At 38.8% G+C, this 26027-nt stretch overlaps 1 protein-coding gene across 26 annotated transcripts in view; it reads left to right on the forward strand.

The window, feature by feature from the left end:
• Window positions 1-26027, forward strand: part of RBFOX1 (RNA binding fox-1 homolog 1) — a 751763-nt gene that overhangs the window by 478748 nt on the left and 246988 nt on the right. For 2 of the 26 annotated variants that reach the window (XM_090151327.1, XM_031595191.2), the window contains exon 1: window positions 11260-11492. The exons of 18 other annotated variants lie outside the window; for them this stretch is intronic. In XM_090151327.1, coding sequence (XP_090007453.1) covers window positions 11349-11492 — 144 coding nt within the window. In that variant the 5' untranslated portion in view covers window positions 11260-11348. Of the gene's footprint in view, window positions 1-8685; window positions 8708-9612; window positions 9708-11254; window positions 11493-17073; window positions 17173-26027 lie in introns of those variants that run through there. 6 more of the 26 variants (XM_090151347.1, XM_090151358.1, XM_090151346.1 and 3 more) reach the window with 6 other exon arrangements.

Consider the following 26027-nt stretch of genomic DNA (forward strand, 5'->3'; position numbering starts at 1 on the left):
AACTGTGTTCAGACAGGAATTTTGTGTGTGTTTCTTTTGTACTTCTTTTTAGCAAGCACCTGCTTTATTTCCCTCAGTTTTAATAAAAGCATGTTTTGTATTTTTGTGGGGGTTGATGTCTCACATCTTGCTTTCTTTTCACATTGTCATTACCAAAGGATAATAGAAGGTCCAGCTTTTAGTACAGCTATGCATGATCAATGCCTTATAGCTTGCTTTTGGAAAGAAAGTATCATTTTGTTTTTCAACATTTAACTTCACAACAAAAGCAACATAATTTAGTTTGCATAAGCAAGCTACCATTTGAAGTACAGTATTTAGAGATGCATCTTTTTTTTCTTTCAAATATCTTTTCCAATCTCTTACGTGTTATTATAAGATCCAATCATAGTCCATCTAACTTGCTGCTGTGTTGTTTAACTGAGTGTCATTTCATAACTGCAAGATTTTTTGGAGAGTTTTAATGTTTCCATCTTATGGGAATTGGCGCACAAAATCAACTCACGTTGCAAGCACTGACATATTCAAGTTGAATACTTGAATCTTTTATTATTTTTTTTCTTCATTCTTCTTGCATGTCTAGGGAAAAAATGCTGTAGTATGTTATGAAATATTGTGCCACATGCACATAAAAATCTATCATAGTTGGCATATTGGTAATATAGTTACAAGTATGAAATTCTTATTAGGAGTCTATATATCATATTAGGAAAACAGTATCCTTCCTGTACTATATTATTTTGGTAACATGATAGCTAGATATGAAGTGGAAGCCACAGTTGCCATTACATGCAGGATTATTTAATCACTTTTTTTTCCTTTTGTCATTGACCAGAAAGGAAAATCTTCCAAACCTTAACTGTCTACATTGCAGCAAGTATGGAAAACCTCACATATGTTTGTGCAAATTTATCTTATAATCTTACAGTGAAGAAAATAGTTTTAAGGTGGCATACTGTGTTTTTTTTGTTTGTTTTTTGTTTTTTAACAAATTTGTTATATTTTTTTTGATACTGGTAGTAAAGCAGACAACTATTTGATTATTTGTGATTCATAGCTTCAATATATTAAATGTATTTGTCATTTTTAAAGATGATTTTATTTAGTCATATTTTGAGATTCCATGAAAGCAATCACAACGTTTAGAAATGTCATCAACATATCAGCAAGATAGAAGCCAATGACTTACCACGTTCATTCCCCACCACCAGCCCTTATTCCCTGTCTTTCTCTTCCCCACAGCCAGGAACAAATTGGTGTGAAGTTGCATTGAATGTAGCATAACCGTGTTCTGTTAACGAGTAGAGCGACCTACAACTCCTCGTGTAGTTCAGGACTGTGCTTGGGGTTTATGCAGCAACTTTCAAGTGGAGGGTAATGCAATAGGGATGGCCTCTGGGAGCAGAGCTGGGTAGCCCAATTAACAAATGACTTTAGGAGTTAATCCTTTCCAGGGTTGGTTCTTGATCATACTACGTTAGGCTAATTTTCTTTGTCATGTAATGTATCAGTATTTGCACGTTGTTTAGGATTGCAGGGGAGAGGGATATGTTTTCTTTCCATTTATACATTCGTGATTATGGAGACCATAGCCTGGGCCTTATTGTTAGTGACATATCTCGTAAATTTCTAGCAATGACTTTCTTTAAATGCTGTTTAAAAGCATTTCTGTAGAGAAGGCCATACTCATAAAAAGCAGAGTTATTTTGGCAAGATTTAGGTAAAGAAGATTGTTAAAGTTTGCTTTTCTCAAATGTATTTATTTTCTCATTACTCCCATCTTGCAAATCGTATTGGCTCCTCAGCAGCAGGTTCTGGAATATTTAGGTGAGAATGAGTACATGAAAACAGCAAAATTGCTTTGGGTCAAGCTCTTTGAGAATTGCTGGGGTGCTTCGGGTAAATGATGGCCCTCTACTTTATTAACACGTTGTTCTAGAAAGTAATAAGATGAGACTAATCTTTCATGTATCTTAACTTGAAAATCATCACATAATCCTTCATTAAATTCTTGCTGCTAACTCCATGTGCAGCACTGCAGGTGTTTTGCATTGAGAGCCCAGGACTGCATGTACTGAGCATTCAGACTCGTCATTTTGGTGAGCTTGTCTCGTAACAGAGCATGGAATGCTGCTACAGATTCTTTTCTTGCTTTTGTTTGTAACCCAGCTGCTGATTTTAGTCCTCTTGCTTTTGTGTTTTTGCCTTTTTGTTCCATCTGTGAGACACTGAAGCTGCAACATCTGTGGGTCACTTGTGATTACTTGCATCATCTGGTCTTGTTCTTAACTATTCTGTATTGCAGTGGAGACAGCTCAAGTATTAGATATTTCTACCTTTTTATTGCTATGTATAATTCTTACAGCTCAGCAGTGTTCCTAGTACTAAGAAATGAAGCTTTGGTGCCGATAGTATTGGTTTGTCGTAAAAATGCAAGGCCAAATACTTAAACTGCATCTCATACAAACAAGTGCAGTGCAGGATGTTTTACATTCTAAGGGCTGAACTTGCCTCGAGCAGGGAGGTGGTGCTGAGGTGTGTGTATGCATGGCACCAAGCACTTGTGATTAGTTGTGTGTACGTTGCCTAGTTTACTTTGAGATCCCACATAGCCTGATGGCAAGTCAGTACCTGTGTGAAATTCACAGCTGGTTATTCTGCAGTAGAGCAGCCCTGCTCGCAAGTGATGCCTGTGATGCTTGGTGAGGTGACAAAGGGTTTGCATTGCTTTAAGGGAGGCACTTGGAATACCAATCCCTGTGGGTTGGAGCCGACACAAATACCTGCTAGCATCAGAAAACTTAAACTATACGTTTAGTTATGAGGGGAAGACAGTATGTGAGAATCTGATGTTAGTAATATGACTACTTCAATGCAGTTAATCTTTAGTTAGCTTTACCTCCGTTGTGAAGTACAAGACACGTGCAGGATGATGCTTTTTTGATGCATGCAAGCGGTGGATATCACAGTAAAGAAAATAAGAGCTGTTACTTCTGGAGTCTTGGCTTTTTATTGCTTTGGATGACCACTTCAAATTATGTCAGCATCGATGCTGTGCTGTTCCTTAATTTAAATGCAGTATTAGTTATTAGTTTGATCTACACTTGTTCTGCCTTGTTCTCTTTTAGCAGATAATGTGTTTTGGAGAACATCACAAGACTGCTGCCTCCCAAACATTTATGGAAACCTGCATGTGCTTTGTTAGTGCTATTGAGGGAAAGGCACAGGGTTGCCCACGTTAGCCTTAACTTGGCTACCATTGGTTTCCATGTAGGGGAATCTGATTGTAGATTTAGAAAGAAGATTGACAGAGGTCTTCAGGAACGTCAGGTAAGAAACCAGGTTATAAGTGATGAGAAGGAACAGATTTTTATGCCAGATCTTGAATGGTCCAAATCCTCAGAAATTGAGGATGATAGATTTTAACTTGAACGCAGAAAGCAAAAGAAGTGCTCATAATGATAGGAAGCAGCAGAAGGAAAAAAAAAAAAAAAGAAAAGAAGTCAGTGGTATCAGTATGAGTTTCACTTGAATAAATGAAGTGTAAGAATTGCAAGTAGAAGAGGCCACCATAATAAGACAGAGTTGATTAGCATTGTCAAAAGAAAGTAACTTAGAATATTATAGAAGAATTTGCAGACTCTAGTTATTAGCTGAGGGAAGGGATGACTCAGATGTTGAATGCGACGCCTTATCAATTGCAGTGGATATAGATTAAAAAAAAGTTCTAATTAAGGAGTGGAAAGAGGAGGGAGCTGCTGCTGTACTTGAGAACAGCCCAGGTAGAGGTTACACTAATGAAGTAATTAGGAAGGTGGTGTGGAGGGACAGGATCCCAGAAAGATCCAGGAAAAGAACTGTTAGGAAAAAAGTGACCTCTTGTTTCAAAACCAGCAGGTAGAATAAACTGGATAAAAGGGGGCAAAATATTGACTCTCTATAGAGCTTCCTTATGCAGTACTTGCATTGCTATCTCAAGGGCTCCGCAGGAAGGCTCACACAAGGAAGGTTTAGTATCAGTTTTATATGCAAAGCAGCCTGTGTGCCAAAACATGTAGTTGTGCAAGGGTGACAGAGGGCCCAAAGTCTTCAGCTCCAAAAAGCTCTGTCCTTGTGGCTTCTGGCATTGGAGCGGTGTCATGACATCTCGTGTCTTTTCTGCTGGAATGGTCGTTTGGGGGTGTGTTTGTCTGGCCTGGAAAAGCTGGAAAGAGCTGAAGCTCAAAGCTACAGCAGATTCTATTTTAGTTTTTCTGAGTTGCATCCATCTCTCTTTGGATGGAGATAAATATTTAACTGGAACTCTTCAGGCTTGCCTATGAGAATTTTAAGATCTTTTAATTGAAAGTCAGCTTGAAAAGTCACAAGAAGTAATCAGAAGGAAGGTCTAGATTTTTGAAGAGCCATAGAGCTAAACCTGAAACTGACTTAGTCCATCTTATGGAGTAGTGTCTAAATGCTGAGGAGCGTTTTGAGACTTGCTGGTAGAGATAACTGAATTCCCCTAAGGAGCTGTGGAGGTGTTACGCTTTGAAATGGAGGGATGGCATACTTGTGAGTGTTGGGTAGGCTGCAAGTGCTAGGACATGGAAATAAAGACTTAGACTCAGCTGTAGTTAATGGAGGATTCGTTGGTTGGATAGACGAGCGTGTTAATATTTAGCTGTTGTACATGAAAATGAGCTCCTGAATTGTGGACTAAGTCTGGCGGATTTAGATTCAGGTGGAATGTGGGAGAGATACCCAGTTGTAGACAGAACAACAAAAAGAAGTGATTTCACTGTAGAAGGAAACTGCACTGATGTCCAGTTAATTCAGCTCCTAGCAAGAAATGATACAACCTTTACAAAATAGCGTAATTAATCCATCATTTATTCTCATTCTGAGATACAACTTTCTGTTAGTGCTTTTAAGAAAAATAATCTCATGAGGAACTAAAACTTAAACAGATGTGTTTATGCTACCCTGCTATGTATACTTACAGTCATGTTTGATATTTTTTTCCTCTTTTCATTACTACAGTATGAAAACAAGCACACAATTCACAGGTTCCTGCCACTTATTCCATGTTTTTTTTTTTCTGATGTGCAAAAGCAGCAGTTTGAGTTGTGATGGTGCAAAAGAAGGACTAAATTATGTATCAGTGCAATTATGTGTTTGTATATATACTAGTGACTTTATGTATATATGTAAATATATAAATATATATATATATATACACAAATCCATTAAGCAGTACTTATTAAGGAATCTGTGAAGATTTTAGCTTGATATAAGTGTACTCGTTGTGAACAAAATGGAAATCATGGTATGTATATGTCAATATGAAATGAAGGAAACAGAATGTTTTTAAAGAAACAAATTTGAGTGGAATACAGTATGTCTCTACTCACTTTGCATCTCCTGTGTAATCTTTAACCAAGTCTGCAGAGACAGCAGGCACAGGTAGACTTCAAAACTCCAGATCAACGTGTAGACTTGTTTTTTTTCTCTGAGTGGTTTATAGGTTTCCCATCCTACATCCTTAGAGCTTAAGCTACTTAAGTTCTGCTACACTTTCTATAATTAATACTACTTAATTTGGTATATTACATTAAATCTGACTTAAGAAATTTTTTTATTAATAAGGGTTACACTGTTATTATTTTTGTCCGGAATCTTGAAAAGAGCATTATGTGGCAATGCTACATGTGATACTGATGTCTCCTTGCTAGCATTCAGATATTTAAAATAATAAAAATTAAGGCTATTTTAGTTGGACACATTGACCAAAGTGGATCTGTTGTGTTACTGTCTCTTAAAGAATCTCACTATGTGTCTGTTTGGAAAAGTGGATTTCCTTTTGTGACTGGAGCATGAGGTGAGAGAGAGCAGCTTGTGCTTCTGAAAGCAGAACCGTGGTGTGTTCCAGCTACCTTTATGCTGGATGAAGTGGGACTGTGAAAATATTTTGCTGCCCTGATTTCTCTTCACTTTCTTGATCCCGTCTGTTTGTCTTTCCCTGCTTTTGGAGTCTGCGCCGTGGAGAAAAGTTTACATAAAGCTTTTTTCCTCCCTGGACACTAAGAGCATGTCACCTGAAGCTTTCCTAGGCCAGGACTGCTGTGATCCTTGCTCTGCTCACACAGTCCCTCTGTGCCGGCACTGCTGATGCTTTGGGCGCAAGGTGCTTCCCAAAAGCTTCTGCCCTTGCAGTTTTCAGCCGTACAGACTGTCAGGTTCTCTGGCAATGGAGTGCTTATGCCAACTGTAGCCCAAAAAGTGCCTGTGAACAGGCAGAGGGGAGGGAGCAGGGCACCAGCGATCCCAAAGTAAGGTGCGCTCCTTCGGAGCCTCACCCCGGTCCCTTCAGCGCCCAGTTGTGGTTTGGCAGCGGCATCTGTTTTTGAGACACAAACCTCCTGATGACGTAAAAAGTAGGAAAGCAGTTAATTACTATGCGAGCCTCGCGGCGTATTCTGTTGCAGCACGAGAAGGCGAGCAGAGCTGCCTTTGTGCGAGCAGCCGGCCGGGCAGGCTGGTATGAGCGGCATCCCCGCTAGGTGGAGGTGCTGGTATAGCGGAGCGGGGCTGCGCTGCTGACCTGCCAGCGTGCTGCCATACCCGGCTAAATCCGCGGGACCTGCGAGTGCTGCGCCGGTGTAAACTCGCATGAAATGAAGTCAGGTTCAGGTATTAGAGCTGTCTCCTCTCCATCCTTTTCCTGTCCGCCTCTTTGCCCTGGTGTCTGGAGAACAGCCGTCGGCCAGGAGCAAAGTGATGAGGAATGTGCATCTCCTGTTTGGAACTGTCTCTAACTCTTTAAGGGTGACACGTGACTGCCTTTTATTTATTTTGTTATCTCCTTTCTTTTCGTACGTGACGTTGGCATCGCTAATGGCTCTTGACCTTAGACTATGAAAAATCCATACAGATCTCACTGCATGTCAAAGAAATACGTATCAGGTGGTGCTGAAAAGGTTAACTGTGCAATAGCTTTTGTAGGTATGGAGAATGAAATACTGGCAAAGTCAGTGGACGTAACACCGTGCTTAATAGAAAGGGAAAATTAGCAGTTCTTATTTGCCTGAGGTAAATGAGAGCCTCTGCAATGTCTTGATCTGTGTGCAGACCTGGTTAAGAGTAATGTGAACAAAAACCTTAAAATAGAACTGGAGCTTTTTGTGACAAGATAATATCGCTGGAAGTAGGAGCTGTCAGCCATTAATTGAAAAGAAGAGATGGGAATCTTTGATTTAGTCTCTTTGAAAAATAAAAATAGTTGTAATGTCAATGATATTTCCCACTAGTTTGTTAGAAGAAAACCACATAAGGAAGCAGAGTAGTGTGTGGAAAAAGGAAGACAAAGCTATTAATGGTTGTTAATAATTTGTCAAAATATATTAATGAAGCGTTTTATTTCTAAGCCTGTTTCCTTTCCTGCTCTCCAGTCGTGGGGACCATTTTTCATGTGGTGTTAGGAAAGGAGTGTTTATAGAAAGGACTGCACTATTCTTAGCTTCTGAACCACTTGCCAGAATCACTTTTATACCGCATCAGCCATTTTATAAAGGAGAGAATAAAAAGATATTCATCACGTGGATAATGCACTGTGCTGTTGAAATATATTTTTTTAAGTGCTTGGAGTCTGGAGGCGTGTGCTCCTTATAATCCTGTACCCATTCCTTTATGCGTACACTGGTTAGTATAAGTTACTGCTGAGACCAGACTGAAGTGCAAATGATGTGTGGTCTCACAGGTGACCTCCTTCAGATCTCTCTATTGATAGTGAAGGTTTGGCTGATGAGGCAGTCTGCTCTGATTACTGTAACGGTTAAACTTGAGGTTTAATTTTTGTAGTGGAATTTTGGAGAAATGGAGGTTGGCTACAAGAAGAACAAATGGAGCTGGTGAATGTAAACAGAGCACTTTTTTAGTACATTTGTTAATAAACAATGAGTATGTATTTGTACTTCAGGTGTGTGAGAAATGCCGTTGCTCCTTTTTGCTTTGCTTCAGAAGTACTTTGATATAATGGTTGTGTTTTCAAGATTGACCAACAGCATCATTAGCTTTTGAGCATCGGCTGGATGCATGCAGTGGGAATGTACCTGAGAGCTCTGCTCTGTTCTGATGATCCCAGCAGGATGATTTGGGTTCTGTCAACTGGTCGCCTCCTTTTGCATGGCAAGAAGGTTTGTGTTGTTTATTGCTACCTCACCTACTAGTGAGGGCTAAAATACAGTTCAGGATCAGAATTTGGTGTGATTGCAATGGAGTACCATCAAAGCAACTGGGAGACGTTGTATAGGGTAGGAAAGATTTGGCAGTCTTGTGTAGAATAAGGCAAAATGAAGCGTGGATAATGTACAGATGAGATACTGATGGCACTTGTGCTGTTCTGTAAAGTTATAGAGTAGTGATAGTGACCCTGTCACTGGGCATGAGGCTGAAAATGCAGGTGGTATTCGGGCAGTCACGTTCCTTTGGCTAACTTGTGGTGGTGCTTGGTGTCCATGTGGCTGTAACTTCACATGTGGTTCTGATCCATGTTGGATTTGGTAGAGGAGCATGCACAAACAGAGAAATGACTTAGAGAACTGACATTCGCTTTATTTATTTATTTATTTATTTTATAAAAATCGAGTGCTTCTTTTTAAAAACGTATAAATATATCTTTTTCCTTTTAGACAAAATGGCGAGTTATCCAAAGAAGGGATGGAAGGTGGTAAGGCTGTTTCTCCACATCAGTTGCAGTAGTGTATCATACCAGGCTAGGCAATTCTGTGGCTTTTTTTTCTTCCTTGCTTCAAAATATCTGAAAATTAAGAATAAAAGATCAAAGAAAAACTTGATTTTGAAATTAATTTACAGTACTAGATTGCCTTTAAATAAGTGTTCAATGCACTGCTTTTAAGAGTTTCGTCTGTTTTATGTATGTCCTCTTAACTGTGGAAGAGTGCAGTAGACAGAAGAAATGCTGCTCCACCGTCACGCTGTTCCAGAAGTTCACTTTGGGAAATTGGATAGATTTATGTGGTTCCAAACTGGCTGGGAAGCATGTTTCCTTTGATTCTGACATAATATAGAATGAGTTGGTTATCTGCCTCCTTACATAACATATTTGTTTTTCATTAAACATTCTGATATGGTCTTATTAAAGTACCATGTATTATTTATGGTGTTTCATATGAAAATGAGCTGAAGGGAAAACTCCATCAGCTAAGGGCATTTGCAGAATAACAGGCTTTCTGTGCTTGGAAAAAAAAGAAAAAAAAAAAAAGAATGAAGAAAAGCATGACATACTCCTGTCAGAACAGGAGACTGCTTAAGGCAGAGAGTAAGAATGAAAAAAGGAGAAAGGGCATAGAGAGAGGAGTTCATTTCTCCTTCTTGCTTTGTCTTGCTCTCTGTGGTGCGCTTTTCTTTTTTTTTTTTTTTGTGATAAAGTAATTTGTGCTGTTCTATATCTGGGCTGCTCTGGTAGATCAGTCTGTGATAAACTGCCAAGTATGGATGTTTCTTACGCTAAAACAATCCTTGTGTTTTAAGTTAGTGCATTTGTTGTTTCAGTATTAATTGCTGAGTTTGAAATATATTCTTTTTGTTGCACTGACTGCTTTTTGAGAAAGAAAAAGCGAATCCCTAATTCTGCTGGAAAAGCTTTGGTTTTGCATGAAGAAGGCTGAGTGGATCTAAATCAGTCTCTGAAGCTTGTGTGGGTGCAGGTATGTGTGTGCACATGTGAAATGAACAAATCTATTTTCTTAATACAGCGCCTGAGTTGCAGTGCAATGTTTTGTGTCTGTTTCCAGTTAAACGGGGGCTTTCACTTGTTTCTACGGGTCGTTTTCAAATCCGAGCCAGCCGCACTGTGTTTGAGAATGGCTGCGATGTTATGTGGGTTATTTATTGGATGCTATTAATTTGAAAGTGTTGGTGTAAGATGTGCTTTGTGGGAGTTGGATCTCCTGTAACAGGTAATTTTAAAAGCTTCTGCAGAGTCTTTTTAAAAGGAACTCCTTCAAAACTTCGGGTTTTTGCTTTGAGGTTTGACCTTTTTTCATGCAGAATTAATATTTCATTCATTTGTTACATTCCAATTAAATATAGTTGTATTTTCTGTTTTACTCGACTTGTATCTAGGAGAGAAAAAAAGAGACTTGTAATATGGGACTTCAAGGACAAGTTGTAATATAAATTATTTGATTTGCAGGTCACATCCTACTTTATTACATAAAGACTAACTAGATCTACTAATGAATAATTATTACTCCATAAAATAAAGGGGGGGAAAAAAACCTGCAAGAGCAGAATACTAATTTGAGGTACCGCTCTCAAAGTAAAAAGTAAACATTAAATTCTGAAAGTTGCAAATGTAATTTTTCCATGTAACCCGATAGGGCAGTTCTTTGTAATAGATTGACTGGCTGTCAATTAAATTTGTAATTGTAGATGAGATGGGGTTTAGACCAATTTTAAGATACAGTCTTTATCCACGCCTGCTGCCCTCCCCTCCCCCTTGGTGGGAGACAGCGTGCCACAGCATTTTGTTCATTCCCAGTGATTCTGCTGCAGTGGTTACACCGCTATTGCACTTTCTCTGTAATGCTTTCATAGGTTTCTCTAGGAAACGGGGTGGTAAATGACAAGTAGATATAAAATTAACGTGTAATTAAAAGCGAGCTCATTTACTGATTGTACTGTATATTTGCTGGAATCCTCTCGACTAGCCAAGGTTCTCTCCCTTTCTCGTTTTGTGCCTCTCACTCCTGTTCTTGGAACAGGAAAGCCCTTTTTATGTCAGGTGTGGGTCCTGGGAGAAAAAAACGTGTGCGAGTGTGTTTGCGTGCGCGTGGAATCCTAACAGGCGCCTGGTCCCAGCTGGGCAGTGACATTAATTGCCCAGATCTCATGGCTGCCTGCGATGCAGCGTGTTCACTTTCTCTCCTTCCCTATCCTCTCCGGGGATTTTTAAAATGCAGTATTTGAATTTTGGTGAGTGGTAAAGACCCTGCCCTAGGACCCATTTGACAAATGAGAAGCTGTGCAGCATCAGCACCAGCCGACCGAGCCTCCCCGAGTCAATCTCGCTCTCGACTAGTCAGCAGCTACTGTTGTGAGACAAGCTTCAGCTCTCTGTCATTGAGGAAGTTCCATTTGCTCATCAATAGGCTGCAGGCTGTGTCTTCTTTTTTTTCCTCTCTGTTAAAAATCCGTAGTTTAAATCTACCAAGTTGCCTTAGCTGACAAATGAATGTAGGGATCTAGCGCTGGGGGAGAGAAAGGCAGTGAAGAAAGACTGTTTCCTTACTTAAATAATCAGAAGGAAAAAAACTGTAGTGACAAGATAGGGCAAACGTGCTTGCATGCAAGCCCCCTCACTTGTTCTACGTAGACTTCAGAGCAACACCATGCAGCATCCCCTTACGGGTGCAACCTGCGTGGCACTGCCGAACGTGGGCATGTGTCCCCAGCTCTCCTGTGCCTTGACTTTTATGTACTTACAGCAGGTAAGTTTGCTCAACTTTCTTTTCCTATAGTGCCTGCTTTGTCAGCATCGTTCGGGGGATTTGTAATCGTGAAGCTATTTTTTGTGTGGATCGACTGTATAAATGTCTCCCACTGTGTGGAGTGAATATCGTGCTTGCACTTAGGAATGGGGAGAGAGAGCAGAAAATGTTTTAATAGAGACTCAAGCCTCTGCATATCTTTAATATTTTTTGCAATGTCTTTATTGATGCTGTTCGTAGGCATTTAACACGGTACTCCGACTGCATTTCTCGTGGATACTGTAGCAGAGTTTCAGCCATGAAGGACTGCTCTTTTTTTCACTTGCAGGCATAAATTATACTTCTAATGTAAATGTGCCCGATGGCAATTTTGTTTAAGCCTTCTTTGAAGCCAGAAATTTTAAGTCTGCGTTGAAACATGCTGCTTGATTGAAATCAAGCTGATTTTAGTCATTAAAAAATATAGAAAGCTGTGTCTGTGCAGAATTAAAATACTCCTGTCACCAAGTATGCTGGAATGGATTTAGAAAGATGTTTTGAAATCAGCAAAATGATAACAATTTCTTAAAGATTTTGAAGAGATTTTTTAGAAATTCATTTGATGTCATATTTGCTTCTGTATTTTTTTTTTGAAGTATTCCCACCCCTCCCCCTCCCCCAATTGCTTACCAGTTGTTAACAGCTCTCTATTACCCTGCTATTTATTTGATGTTATAATACCACATTATTATTTAAACTAGGAGTTTGGGATCCTCATTGTATGCTGCTTCTCCACGGCAGACTCGGTTTAAGGGAGTCATCTGGTAGGTGTGGAGAGTCAGCACAGATATGTTTTCAAGCAAAAATGATGAATCCTGTGGTGGTGGTTTTTTTTTTCTGTTACTTTCTGTTGAAACTTCAGGGAAATAAATATTTTTTTCTCACTGTAAGAAATGCCTGTGAGCCCTTCGAACTTCCATTACGATAGTTTATCTGCATGTTGACTTTTGTGAGGCAGTCTCTAACTTTATTTCTGTTTTTAGAAATGCCTGGAAGATTTTTTTTTTTTTACATTATTTCTTTACAATATGTATTTTCCTAAAGATTAAATGAAATAGACGTAAAGCTTTTGTTTTTCCGCCATCTGTGCTTTTTGATACTGCTGAAAGAACAGAACTCAAGTACTTGGGGGGTGTAAACCCTTTTGTAGCTTTTTTTCTTCAGTAGTGCAGTATAAAACCATTTCTGACTTGCTCCTTGGAGTGTATAATAAAAGGTTATTGCATATATCCATATGTGCGGGAGGGGTATGTCCGCAATTAAGATTTATGGAAGATAAATATTATGTAGTGAATATTTGATTTTTTTTTTTTTTGACGTAATTAAAATGTACGTTCTGTGTTCTGGATACATTTTGGAAATGACATAGATCAGCTTTAATGATGCAGCGGGACTTGTGCTTACTGGTTGCATACGGAATGTGCCTCTGTATTTTGCTGGGATTGTTGGCTCTGAGTTTGCCAAACAGCAATGTGAACGTTGTTGGAATGTTTGATGCGGCTTTTGAAAGGAAAAACGTGAATGAAGGTGAGAGGTCAACATGGCCACACAAGGAGCTGATACAAGATAACCCAACGATGAGGTTGGGTGCTGTAATAATCTTCCTGTGTGAGCTATTGCAGTATCATTATGCAAACACATCTCTGGTGTGGTACTGCTTTAAGGTTTAAGAAACTGTGCAACCATAATGATTCCTCTGAAATAGTGAATTCAACTCCATCCATTCCATTTGAGAGAAAGATGAGAAGTGATTGCTAATGCACTTTTACAAAGTGCTATATCTACACGATGATTTTTAACTCTTTAAGTGGATTAACTGCTACACTGAAAGTAATTTTTTTATTAAAGTGCTGGCTTTCTGCTCTGCTTAATCCCATTGTCAGTTCAGAAACATTCAGCATGGACTAATCACAATTAGACATGTTAGAAATTCACCTGAATTCCTGCTGATAATTGTGCCAGAATCAAAATGCTGTGCTTGTGCTCCTTTTGATCGCTGATGGCATTCACTTCTCCTGGGTTCCTAGAAAGTCACATAATTATCATCTTAACTCAGCTGTGATTTATTATTTCATGTATTTCATAGTTATTTTATGTATTTGGTGAAGTATTTCATCAGAAGTATAGGTTAATCAACCTAAATGTAACATACTAGTTCTGGTTTTAAGGAGGTAAGGATAAAAGGTGTTCCCTATTTTTGGAAGAACATGAATAAACTTTTACCATGATAATCTATTTTCCCCCCTCCTGCTCATTTTCTAGCAAACAGAAAAATATCACTATACGTTTTGGGTGTATAGTGAACATACAACTATTTCATTGAGAGTGTATTTTCTCACTGCTATGAAGTTATCTATTGATCTTAACTATTGGTAACCTGAAAGCTTTGTCTGGCAACTTTGTGATCAGTGATTCCCCTCCGCCTGTGGGCCCCATCAGCAGCAACCATACAGACCTTCTGTGAAACCTGTTCGGTCGAATACTTTTTTTCTTCCCAAATTACACTTGAGATACATCTGCTCGCTTGCACCTCAGTTAAAATGAAGTCAGGCATCTTTATTTCAAAAGGGCTCTCTGTTGTTAACCTCTAGCGTATATTTATTAAACAGCATTTCTCACAGATTCTCTTTTCAAGTCGATCTGCCAAATTTGTTAGTGTTCTGGTCTACTGAAGTTTTGTAATTGGAGATGCATCTTTTGTGCAAGACTGAGGCATTACATTCTCATATCAAGATGGGCACACCATCCTTCTCACAGTACATCTGTTGCCACGAGGATGGCTGTGTTCTGGGGACATGTATTAATTATTTGAGAGGGGAAAAAAACAAATGTGTTGGTAGTTGTTTAACGTTGACCATTATTTATTTGCAGAACTAACACCACTGTGGCAGCCTATTTAATATAAATGAATAAACTCTTCTCCACAGTGTACCCACAGAAGTGCTTTATTACTTTGTCCAGTGTGAGAAACTCTTTGCCCTGATACCTTCCAGATTACACATCTGCATAATGTTTTAAGAGATGTCTGAGCTGATTTTTTTTAAGAGCAGTTTGTGCAGTTCACTCAAGACATTCGAAGCTTAACTGTTGATAATGAAGTTGAAAATAAATGAAGTATCGAGGCCTAGTTCACATTTGGAGTTAACTGCCAATAAAATATTCATTTGAAAAAGCCAATAAAACCTGAAGGATGTTTCTGACTTAGTTAAGCTACTTAAAATTGTCTGAAATAACCTAGAAGCATCTTAAAGTCCAACTTCAGAAACCTTAAGAGTTATCAACCACATTAAAACCCAAATGACTGTGTCCGTGGCAGCAATGAACAGGAGGAGAATAAAATTTAGTTATTATTCTTGTCATTTTAAAGGCAGGGACAAATGGAAAAGTATAGGTGCATTTGGCTTAGCATTTTACCCAGTGCCAATATTTAAAGGCGCAGAGAAAAGGAGCTCAGATTTGTGGTGTACCGTATAATTTTATAATACTGTACAGTGTTAGCAGCAGCTAAATTGATCCATTTTCTCATCTTTTCCTTAATGAGACACACCAGTGAAAGGAATTCTTGCACTGATCTCAAGCTTATATCAAATGCTAGCGCCAAGGAATTTTTGCAGCTAAACTTTGCCTGTAAATTGAGTTTTAGGGTATATTAATGGAGGTGTAGTTGTGTTAGCTTACGTTTCCCTGTGACATATGTTTACCAGGAAATAGGGTTATTTAGTTGGCATTTTTTGGATAAAGTGACAATAACCTATGTTTTTTTGAAACATCACGCACATACAGTGTGGCTGTCGTTATTTTGAAAATGGTAATTTTTTTTCTGTATAATGATGATGCATGTGGTTTATTTTAAATAGTGAAGCGGTTTGTACAAAGGGTAATTCCTTTTAAATGGAGCAATTGCTCATAGTGGACGTTCATAGATCGAAAACAATTGAACTGAAACTTCAATATCAACCTTTTCTGTCTTTAACAAGAAAGTGGTTCACGGTACAGCTCTCATATCAATGATGAAAAAAATCCACCATGAAAACAAAATGAAACCCAACAAAGTCTCCATCTCTACCCCAGTTATTCCATTAGTGCTTACATGGTAAATTAGTGTAATTTTATTTGGGCCTTAAGCATTACGACTATAGAGAAAAGCTGAATTCCCCACTCGGTTACTCATGTCATGCTTCTGGATCTGATGATTTATAGGAATCTGAAGGACTTCTTATCACATTCTTTCTTCATGGCTTAATTCAACGTTGATTTATTTGATAGCATTTTCAATTGATGTAGTCAATAGTGTCAATAATGGAAAAAGGATTAGAACAGATAATCTTTGTGCTAAAATTGCATCAAGAATTAAAATGGATGAACGATCTCTGGATACGGTTTGCCATTTTTACAGAGTCGGGCACATCAGCTGCTGAATGCCACCATCGCAGTGGCAGTTCTGTGCGTGCATCTTTGGCATGCTTCACTTTAGTGAGCCTTTAAAGGACCAGCTCTGTTAGTTGCGTGCAGCAACTGATGGTTTCTGATGTCGCTGTTCCAACGTATCGTGCATATACTGCTTTTCTTCACCTAGGCTGCTTATGTTATTTGCTTACTGGATCTCTCTTGTAAATTCTGTTAACCTGTCTTAAGTTTGTGAAAATGTAAGGCATCTGTTAGCTTACAGATTGGAGCCTTTGCACCTTTTTCCTCAGTCTGCTGTTTCATGGCAATTTTCATGTGAGAACGTACAACCTCTGCTTATGACTGCATGAGTGAAAAGATGTCCAGATTACTAATGCTCACTCACCATCTGTTTTTCTTACAGCTGGGCCTTGAATAATCGTCCAGTAGCTGATGGGCTGGGGATAGGCAATTTTTTTCAGGGCTTTCTGATTCATTTAACCAGTGTGTTGCCCCAAGAGAAACGTCGTGCTCGTTTATTCATATGTGTAGGGTAAAAATCTGTACTTTGTCAGATAAGTGATAGCCTGTTAAAACAGCAACAGCAAAAAGCATTACCATGCTAGGAACAACCTCACGTGGATGCGTCTGCACCTAAGGGGGCACTGTGGCATGCTTCAGGAATGTCAGTGTTTGAAACAGACTTCAAAAGGTGGGAGAGGAACTGTGGCATCTCAAAGCACTGTTAATGCAGGAGTCAAATTGTCTTGATGTGCTGTTTGTCTTAATTAGAGCAAATAAGATCGTTTGGATTTTACCGACCAACTTCTAAGCTGGCATGCATGCGGGGAGGCTCCTCTGATTCAAGAGATCTCAATGTTTTCATATCTTCAGTCTCACAAGAGCCATTCCCTTGCTTCCCAGAGGCTAATGAGAAGTGGCTGAGAGCAAGTGCTGTGTTCTCATTCTGAACAAGAGCTAGTTTGGGCATTGTCAAACAAGGTCACTCTCCTTACTACAGCCAGAGGAAGTGCTTTAGTTAAGTACCCATCTCTTCAAAAACTAGAGGACAAAAGGTACCGGCTGAGGAGGTTGCTTGCTGCTTTGGAATACAAGTGCAAGAGCAGTTGGGAAGGAGCTCCCACGTGGCAGAGGCAGGTGAAAATAGTTCTGCCTGCCATCCCTGCTGTGTGTAGCGGGGCTCTTGGAACGGGCTGCGGAGCGGTGACTGGGCTGCGTGTGCTGTCAGCTGCTTGTAAGTCATCTTTGTTGCTATCAGCTCAACGTGTGCCTCGTGGTTATTTTCTGGGGGGAGGCAAAAGAAGTGCGGTGATGTTTCGTATCAGGGGAAGCGTGCGTTGGTTGTCTACAAGGGGCTTTTCTCATAACAACTAGCAGGTGTTTCATTCAGTTTGCTTTTTGACCAGTAGCCATGCAATACTACAAAGGTTTTTTGGTTTTTTTTGATGTTTAAATTTGTGTATCTGGCAAATGAAAGCTACCATCGTGTTAATATTCATTCTGTTCAAAATAGTTTTGATGTCTTTAGTAGGTGGTATGAATGACAGGAAGTGGTAACTTGTGGCACTGGAATGTATCGCCTTGCTTTACAGGGTTACAATTATGTTAGTGGAAAGGAGAAGTCAACACCCTCCAAGAATCCTTCAAGCTTTTGTGCCTTTTAAAGGTGTATGTGCGATTGATTTATCAGTTCTAAAGTGTGATGTGTGGTACAAGGGCTCTCCAGAGGAACTCCTGTCATTCTTCTGCTGGCGTTGCTCTTTTTCCCCCTGAGTTGCCTGGTGCAGCACGATTGGCTCGTGTTAGATTTTGCTTCCCTTCTTGCTCTGTCAATGCTGCAGCAGTGAATTTAATTAGAGAAAATAGCATAGCTAATGTCTATAGTGCACTGCCTAGTTGTAGCTGGGCCTTTGGTCTTTTGCACTATAGCAGGCTCCAGCTGTGGAGAGATCTCGCTGTGTTTTGATCCTGCTCTTTCTCGTTGTGTTGAACACACGCAGAATCAAAATTAGACACTGTAGTAAGAACTGAAGCGTTCAGTGAATTATTTTTTGTTCACTGATTCTCCCTCTGCCTCTTCCCGATATGGAAGGAGAGTCTGTGCTACTTCTCAACAGCATCTGAACGTGATAACTATTTCCCACGAATAAGAATGCAAGTGCTTCTGTCTTAGGTCATTATTAGATTTAACTTGTGACCTTTTATATCTAAATATTCTAAGAAATGTTGGTCTTCCCATCTGCAACGTCCTGAACATGCTTTGTTTTATAATTACATGAATTTAACAGTATCTCATATGTTTGTATGAGGCGTGTGTATGCTTATAGTTACAATATGCCTTTCTTCAACCTGCTATTGAATTAAAGTAACATTTATTACTATTGTTATGTAGTTTGGAAGGCTGCTGCTTCGCTTTTTGCTTCTGATCACCTGTTCTTTAATAGCTATTTTCAGTTTTCTCTACAGTAGCAAGTTAGCGTTCCTTAAATTACGTAGGAATTACAGGAATTGACTATGGGCATGGAAGTGTCTTTTCTCTTTAAAACAGGGAGTGGGAATAAGTCATAAAATGTTCATTTTCATAATGACACCGTCTTTTGTAAGACGGTGTGAATTTAAAATACTCATTTGAAGTGTTTCAGTAAGAATTACGGGGGAAGAGACAATAACAAAACTGTTCAAAGTTTACCGGAGATGGATCTTGTTAAAGCAGAAGCTAAGGAGAAAATGCGGGGGTGAAAAGAAGTCAGTCAGCCCATATATTCCATAGGTGTCCCATTCTTTCTTAAGCTTTTTTTTCCGTGTCATGTATTAGTTGTCCTTTCTGGGATGTTATGTGGCTGCATAGCTCAATTAATGCTCTATGGCAGGAGGAGGAAAAAAATGTCTCTCTTGTCAGAAGCTAAGTTATTTACTTTCAAAAGCTGACAGAATAGCACTGCAGGGGCTTCATTTATTTCCGTTCAGAATGTCATTATTGTGTAATGCGGAGGGACTTCTGCATGCATTGCAGGCTTACTCTTGTAATCTTTAGCCTGCTGGATAGCAGCAGAAGTGCAAAATGGCACACTGGAATGTTTCCCTTTTCTGACTTTTGCACATTTGGATTTGCAAAACCGCGTTCCAAGTGTCTTAAATATTGACCGTTTAGGTGGCAGTAAACTTGTTTGTCTGTGGTGATGACACTTGATATATAGGGAATGGTGCTCTGGCCTAGCCAGAGGACTGATTGTATCCTCAGTTACCTTTATAATGTGCCTCATTTCTTCCTGATGGGGAGTGTGTGCTGTGAGACTGCTTTTTCAGCGTTGCTCTCTTTGCGATTTTTGTCGCTTTTCTCTTGGATTTTTCTACAAGTGACCCTACAGGGAATATTTTAGTGCAGAGCGTTGTGTACAGGCAACTTGCTATTTCACTTCCATCAAATAAAGTTAGAGAAAACATTAAACTTCTTTTGTCATCTCACATGTGCTTTGCAGGCTAGATGAGTAGTTTTGATTCCAGCCTCCAAATTCTGTCCGAGTCTACAAAAATACAGGCATTACAGTTCCAAGAGTTGGTTGCTTTTTGGTGGTGATGGTTTTGATGTTGTTGGGATTTTTGTGGTTTGTTTTTTTTTTTTTTTTTTCCTCCTCTTGCTGCCGTCTCCTCCACCTCCACTCAGAGCGGCAGGTTTTCCCCACACACACAAAATTACCTGTTGCTTTTTGGAAAGGTTTTTGGTACTCCCAAAGTAAAAGAGCTGATGTGGTTAACTCGAGGAGTTCCCTGTGCACAGACATTGCCCTTCTTTCTGCCTGCTCCAGTGTTCTGCTGGAAAATACCTTTCTCTAAGGAGTTCTTGTTGCTTTTTTGGTGATAGTTGACTTTTTTATTTATTTATTTATTTTTTAAAGGCTAACCACATTTTCGATTGTTTCCTTTTCAGGAATTTAAACATTTAAAACATTCAGATTTTGTTCATTAGGAGTAGATTTTATTTGAATGCAGCCTGTTTTAAAATGGGCTGGCCTGCTTCTTTCTTTCTTTCTTTCTGTCTTTCTTCTCTTCCTTTCTTTGCAGACATGAAATCCAATAAATTTCTATTGCAGTTGCTGGGCTTGGGGGAGAAAAGTGAAAGGAAAAGTAGAAAGCTATTGGGAAGCGTCAAACACAGAGTATGATGAAGTACATTTCATAGCAGCCAATTCCAAGCCCAAAATCCCTGTTGTGCAGGAAGGCTTTCCAACTCACACAGGAAATTCAGCCATTGCACAGCATAGCATTAATGATTTATACACACTGCACCACTGCTTTTGTTCACTGGCAGAGCCAGGTTGTGTTAATAAAGGAATTTCAGGGAAAAGGGTCCCGGCATGCTGAGTTGTTTTGCTCAGTGCAGTAGATGCTGCCTTCATAAATCAAAAGAATTTAGAGCTTTACAATCTTCCAGAGCTGCTGAGGGTTTTTTTGTTTGTTTGTTTAATCTGATTCACTCAGGAATATTTTCATTTCTTTTCTATAAAGAATGAATGAATGAGTACTGGATGAGATCTATCTCAGCTGTTTTAGGGTTGATTGGTTTGCTTCACAGTGGCATTATGCTTCCATTTGTTTTCCATTTGGTATTTATGCTTTATGGTGTTGTCTGTGGAGTTTAGCATGGTTTTATTAACATAAAGAGATGCAGATCACATTATATTGCCTTCTTTCTTAGACACAACTAAGTAAAATGTAAAAGACAAAATATGCATTTGTCATAAACAAAGCAATTTTGAACCTGTTATCTAAAAGAAAAAAATGTAATAACACTAAAGCATTTGTTTCATTTTACAATTGGGATAATTTTTCTTATTAGTAAACACATGCCTCCATGTTATTTTGGTATGAATATGACTATTAATTTTAAAGTTCTTCTGTTGCAAAACTTTGTTTCCTGGTGGCAACTGCAGAAATGTGTACTCAGTTTTGTGTTTACATAATGATTATTATCAAATAGAGGGTTGGTATTGATATTGCTAACGAAGAAATGTCTTAGAGTTGATAGATATATAGATTAAGGGGGTTGTTTAAAAACAAATCCAAACAACTCCTCATCAAAATTCTGGCATGGGTTGGTGTTGAGCAATGTTATGGGGGATGCTGTCCTAGAAATTAATCGCTTTTTATGTTTATGCCAACCAGTCTTTCCATCATTGTTTCACAATGAGCATGGGGGAAAAAAAAATGAAAAAAATTACAGGAATAATGTTTTGCAGTTCAAGGAGAAGTAGCTTTCCAGGGGAATCTGGAGATCTTGTGTCACACAGCAGGCACAGTATTCTCAGTCTATTTAGATCATTCAGAGTTGTTGATTCGTGTAGCTTTTGCTTAAAGAAAATGTGACCGCCCTGTCTTAGCTTCGCTACAATAGAAGATGTGTTTCTTGTGTTTCTCTCCTGGCTTTCTGAAGTCAGCAATGTGGGAATCAGTCTTAGCGAAGTTAGAACTACCACAGAAGGGAATTCTCTGTAGTTAATGTGGTCTGAAGAGAGATGAGTATTTTCCGTTTTCATCGCTGGTTTAAATGTCATGGATTAATATAAGGCAGGTGCCCAGTAGAGGAGGTTTATGTTTATAGAGTACCATTTTTGTATTTGTTTGTCCTCTATTATTTGGGTGCATGAGTGTTTCATTGTGTTTAATTATGTCTGTGAGGCACAAGACAACAGTCAACATCTGCTCTATTGTTTCCTTGGTTTACAGATAGCTTTGGTGGGTTATTAAACAATCTATTTTTCAAACAGAACACAGAGAAACAAGCTGCACCCATATTATGTAATTTTGTAAAGGTACATTATGTAATTAGTCGTCCAGTATTTGCACGATAATCCTTTATTTTGTTTGAATAAATGCTTTTCCATTAATAATACGCGATGGTCTCAGGCAGTTCTTAATAATAATTTCTAGTTTATAATATATGGGTTAGGCTGATTTCACCATGTGCTCTATAGTTACATATTTCATATGTAAGCAATACTACTGAATTGGGATTGGTCAATAAAAATTAGAAATGTGTATTAAGTATGATTTTATTTATTACTGAAGCAGCCACGATGAACTCTCACTGCTTACAGATGAAGTGTGAATTAACTTAAGTTATACACAAAAGTAAGTTTACATTATTCCCAAAGCTTCAGCTGGGGAGGGCAAGGCTCAAACTGCTTTTACTTTCACGGAGCCTCTCCTTGCTTTGTCTCCAAAAAATATTTCCAGACACAAATGATGAACACATCCTAAAAGGCCTTTGGTAACCTTCGTTATTGAAGAAAGTTAAAAATGTTTAAGGAACAGAATGAGGATGTAGTATTCTCACAGCTATTCAGCTGTCCATGTGTACAGTTAGAGAGCTGCAGCTATCCACAGCTGTTTATTGTATGGACATCTGAGGCCTTAGAAGTACTGTTAATGCAGTGTGGGTGATACAGTACGCAGGTATTCCATTGAAATACTGTTGTTAAATATCATTTCAACATGAACTAAATCGTTCCTTTTATGCATATAAGACTGAATTTGAAGGAAAGAAAGCGTAATGCACATAGTTCCTCAAAAGTGTGCATCATTTACAGAATTGGTGTTCCCGTTGCTTATTTAAATGTTTCACTAAATGGTTTTTAGCTTTTAGCATGGAACAACAATATCTCATGTTTTTGGCTAGGACTGATTTTTTTCTCCCTTTTACCTATTCATCTGCATCAGTTGTGAAAGATGCTAATGTCAGTCAGGGATTTCACTCTTTCAAATTTTGACTTGTTCATTCCACAAACTTTGGCAAATGAAAACTTAAAAAGGAACCAGCATTTTATTCTTATTTGCTTAAAAAGAGAAATGCCAAGTTCATTCTGCTTGTATTTAACTTTCCTGAAACTTGTGGGGAAGGTATGGGGGAAAAAAGCAAACTTTTTCTGCTTCTTCCCTGCATAGTGTTTATTGCTGGATGGTTCAGTAGGGCATGTCTCTAAGGAGCTTCTCTTTAAAATAAACATATATGTTTGTCTACAGTACAGAAACCGCACAGGTGTCTTCAGCTGAGTGCTCAGGGGCTTTGTTCCGATGTGCAGTGCTGACATAAATTTTAATGGGAGAGAAAAACAGGGTCAGATCTTCTGCTGGGGTGGATCAGCACAGTCTGTTGACTTCAACTAAAGAAGAGGTCCTCAGCTTGGATGTAAAATTAATGCATTGTACAGGTTATGTGCATTATCTCTTATATTTCTGTATATTTTGTGAATTGTTTTAAGTAGTTATTTGCACTAAAATTATACACATAATTTATGCCTGTTTGCGGTTGCAAATGGGCTTTGATGGAAACTCTGGGGGAAGTTATGTTCCTTCAGTCTCACTAGGGAAGATAGATAAGAGCAGGTAGCATTGGAGCTGCGGTAGTCGCTGGCACAGTTTGTTTGCATGGCCTCACCAGGAATTTGTCCAATGGAGAACTGTCTGTATGATTTTAAAGAGTTAATCAGAACTGAACTGCAGAGAACAGTAATTGAGAAAGTTCTTTTTCTTGTATTACAAGTAGCCAAATAGATCAATAGCCTACAGCAAAGATGGTTAACTTCCACTGTATGCGGTAGTACTAGATTACGTGAAGTGTTTTTGGAAGGAGAATTATTTTTTTCTTGTCTGATCCACGTTTATTGTTCTTGCAGGAGGATTGGTCAAATCTCAGTTCTTCAACACTTGCTCTTCATTGTCTTTCTTGGACCAGTAAAATCTTAGTCACATCCAACTAATAGCCTTGATATCAGCTACACTCAGACAAAAAAAATAAAATAAATAATCCTCTTTTGCCTTCCTTCTTAGCTCAAAACTATACCAGCTGGTACATTTCAAAGGCACTCACGATGTTTGATTAAAACCTAAATGAAGGTGATATAAAGACCATATTTCTTTAGTCCTTTATAACGTGAAAAAGTCTTAACCAGAAAGCAAAAAAACTTGTGAAGTGAATGATATGGAGGCCTGTTATCATTTGGCACTGATGCAATAGTGTTATGGTTTTCCATGTATTCTATCCTTGTTCTATCCTGTGGCTGAATGTGGGATCATCTTCTTAAGCAGTTGCATTAGAACCTACAAGATGGAATTGTCTTCAGGCATAGAATAACAATAAATCTGAAAAAGCTTTTACTTCATGATATCTAGATTTGGAAGAAAACTTGGTACCAATTGTGTTGCCTTACTCTCTCAGCCAAATCCTGCTTGCTTCGAATGCTTCTAAATTGTATTTCTTGGCTAAACTTCACTACTTAAAACTTCTTGTTGGTGTCTTGAATTGAAATGAATTATAGCTTGCATTACATCTAATGCCTTCAAATTTTGATATTTTAGTTTCAGAAAATATGAGGCTTGCCAGTTCTGAACAGCAGTTCCTTCTGATACGTTTAAAGATGTATAGGGTCTTTATTGTTTTGGGATTTGAGGAGGCTATTTCTCCAAAATATTTGGCTCACTTGGGAGTTGTATCCTGTGTTGGTTTCTGCACTAAAACTGTTGGGTTAGGATAGGGCTTAAATGATGTACTTACAAAGGCAGGAGACATAATTTAATGCCATCTCATGATTCACCATCCAGTCCTATTAATGTGAACCTTACTCAGGGGAATGAGTAGCTGTTACTTGTCGACAAACCTTCTGTATGTTAAGGGGGTGAAGTTGTATTGAAAGATCCTTATAGTGATACTCTGCTGTTCTCCAGGGAAGCAAATGAAAAGTGTACTTTGATGAATAATGAATGTGATAATTGGGGTCAGGAAGAAGTCATAGCTTCCTTTGGTAGAGTAGTCACAGTAGCCTGACTACAGCAAAAAAAAGAAGTTCATTTGACCAAATTTGGCAGTAAAATTACGTGGCTATCTGCCATCTTCACACAACCCAAACCTGATATATGACAGTGACAAGCAGGTGGCTCATCTGCACTGTTCTAGAATACAATTCTGAGATCCTGTCTTATACCTGTTGATGTCAATAAGAAGACAGCCGTGAACCGATGCTGAAAGAGACTGATTGTATCCCAAGTATTGGCAAAAATCTGATGTGAAATGGATGATGATCTATCGTGGCATTGCTTCAGTATATCAGTAGCATTCATTAAAAATGGATATTGATTAAAAGTCAGTCTGTTCTTCATTTGCAAGGAAAAGTATCTTTTGTTGTTGCTGGTGTATATTTGCAAATGAATGCACCCCAAAGGGAATGATTATATTTCGTACAGAATTTCCAAGCTGATAAACTTTGTATAAACATAAGCTTCTCTCGCACACCTTCCAGAAAACTCGGAGGCAACCTCATTGCCCTGCAGCTTCCTGAGGAGGGAAAGTGAGAGGGGGAGGAGTCAGGCTCTACTTCCTGGGAATGGATGATAGGACTTGAGAACAGCGCGAAGCTGCATCTGGGGAGGTTCAAACCTCACATTAGGAAAAAATTATTTACTGGGAGGGTGATTGGACACTGAAATAGACTTCCCAGAGGTGGTTGATATCCCAAGCAAGTCAGCGTTCAAATGACACTTAGATAATGTCCTTAGCTGTGTGTTTTTCTTTAGCCCTGAAATGGTCAAGCAGTTGGACCAAGTGATCTCTAAAGATGCCTTCCAAATGACTATGCTGTTCTTATTAAGAAACGAGAGAGAAATTCAAAAGCCAAGAAGTGAAGGATATCTGAAATAGCCTGATCATGGGAATGATTATTCTCAAAGAAGTCAGCAGTGAAAAATCCCATGTAACTAGTGATAGGAGTAAAGGAAGTGGCGTTAAGTTGTACCAGGGGAGATTCAGGTTGATCTTTTGTGCTTTGTGCCACAATATATATTGATGATGACTCCTTAGATTTCTGCAAGGGCAAAGGGAAGCTCAGCCATTGAGGCAATCCTTAACTTGGTTTTTCCTCACTCTCCTCCCTCTTTCTACCATATATGTGTCATCTGTGGAAGTGAATTTTTGTGACTCACTGAATGGTAGATCACTCTTTATTGGTAGGTCACTCTTTATTAAACAGGTGACAAATATGTCTAGCAGCAGTTAAGTCAAAGAGAGAACTGATGCTTCTTAAGGATGAAGAAGAGAGC

This window comes from Phasianus colchicus, chromosome 16, assembly GCF_987193195.1.
Source record: "Phasianus colchicus chromosome 16, bPhaCol1.hap1.1, whole genome shotgun sequence".
Taxonomy (NCBI): Eukaryota; Metazoa; Chordata; class Aves; order Galliformes; family Phasianidae; genus Phasianus; species Phasianus colchicus.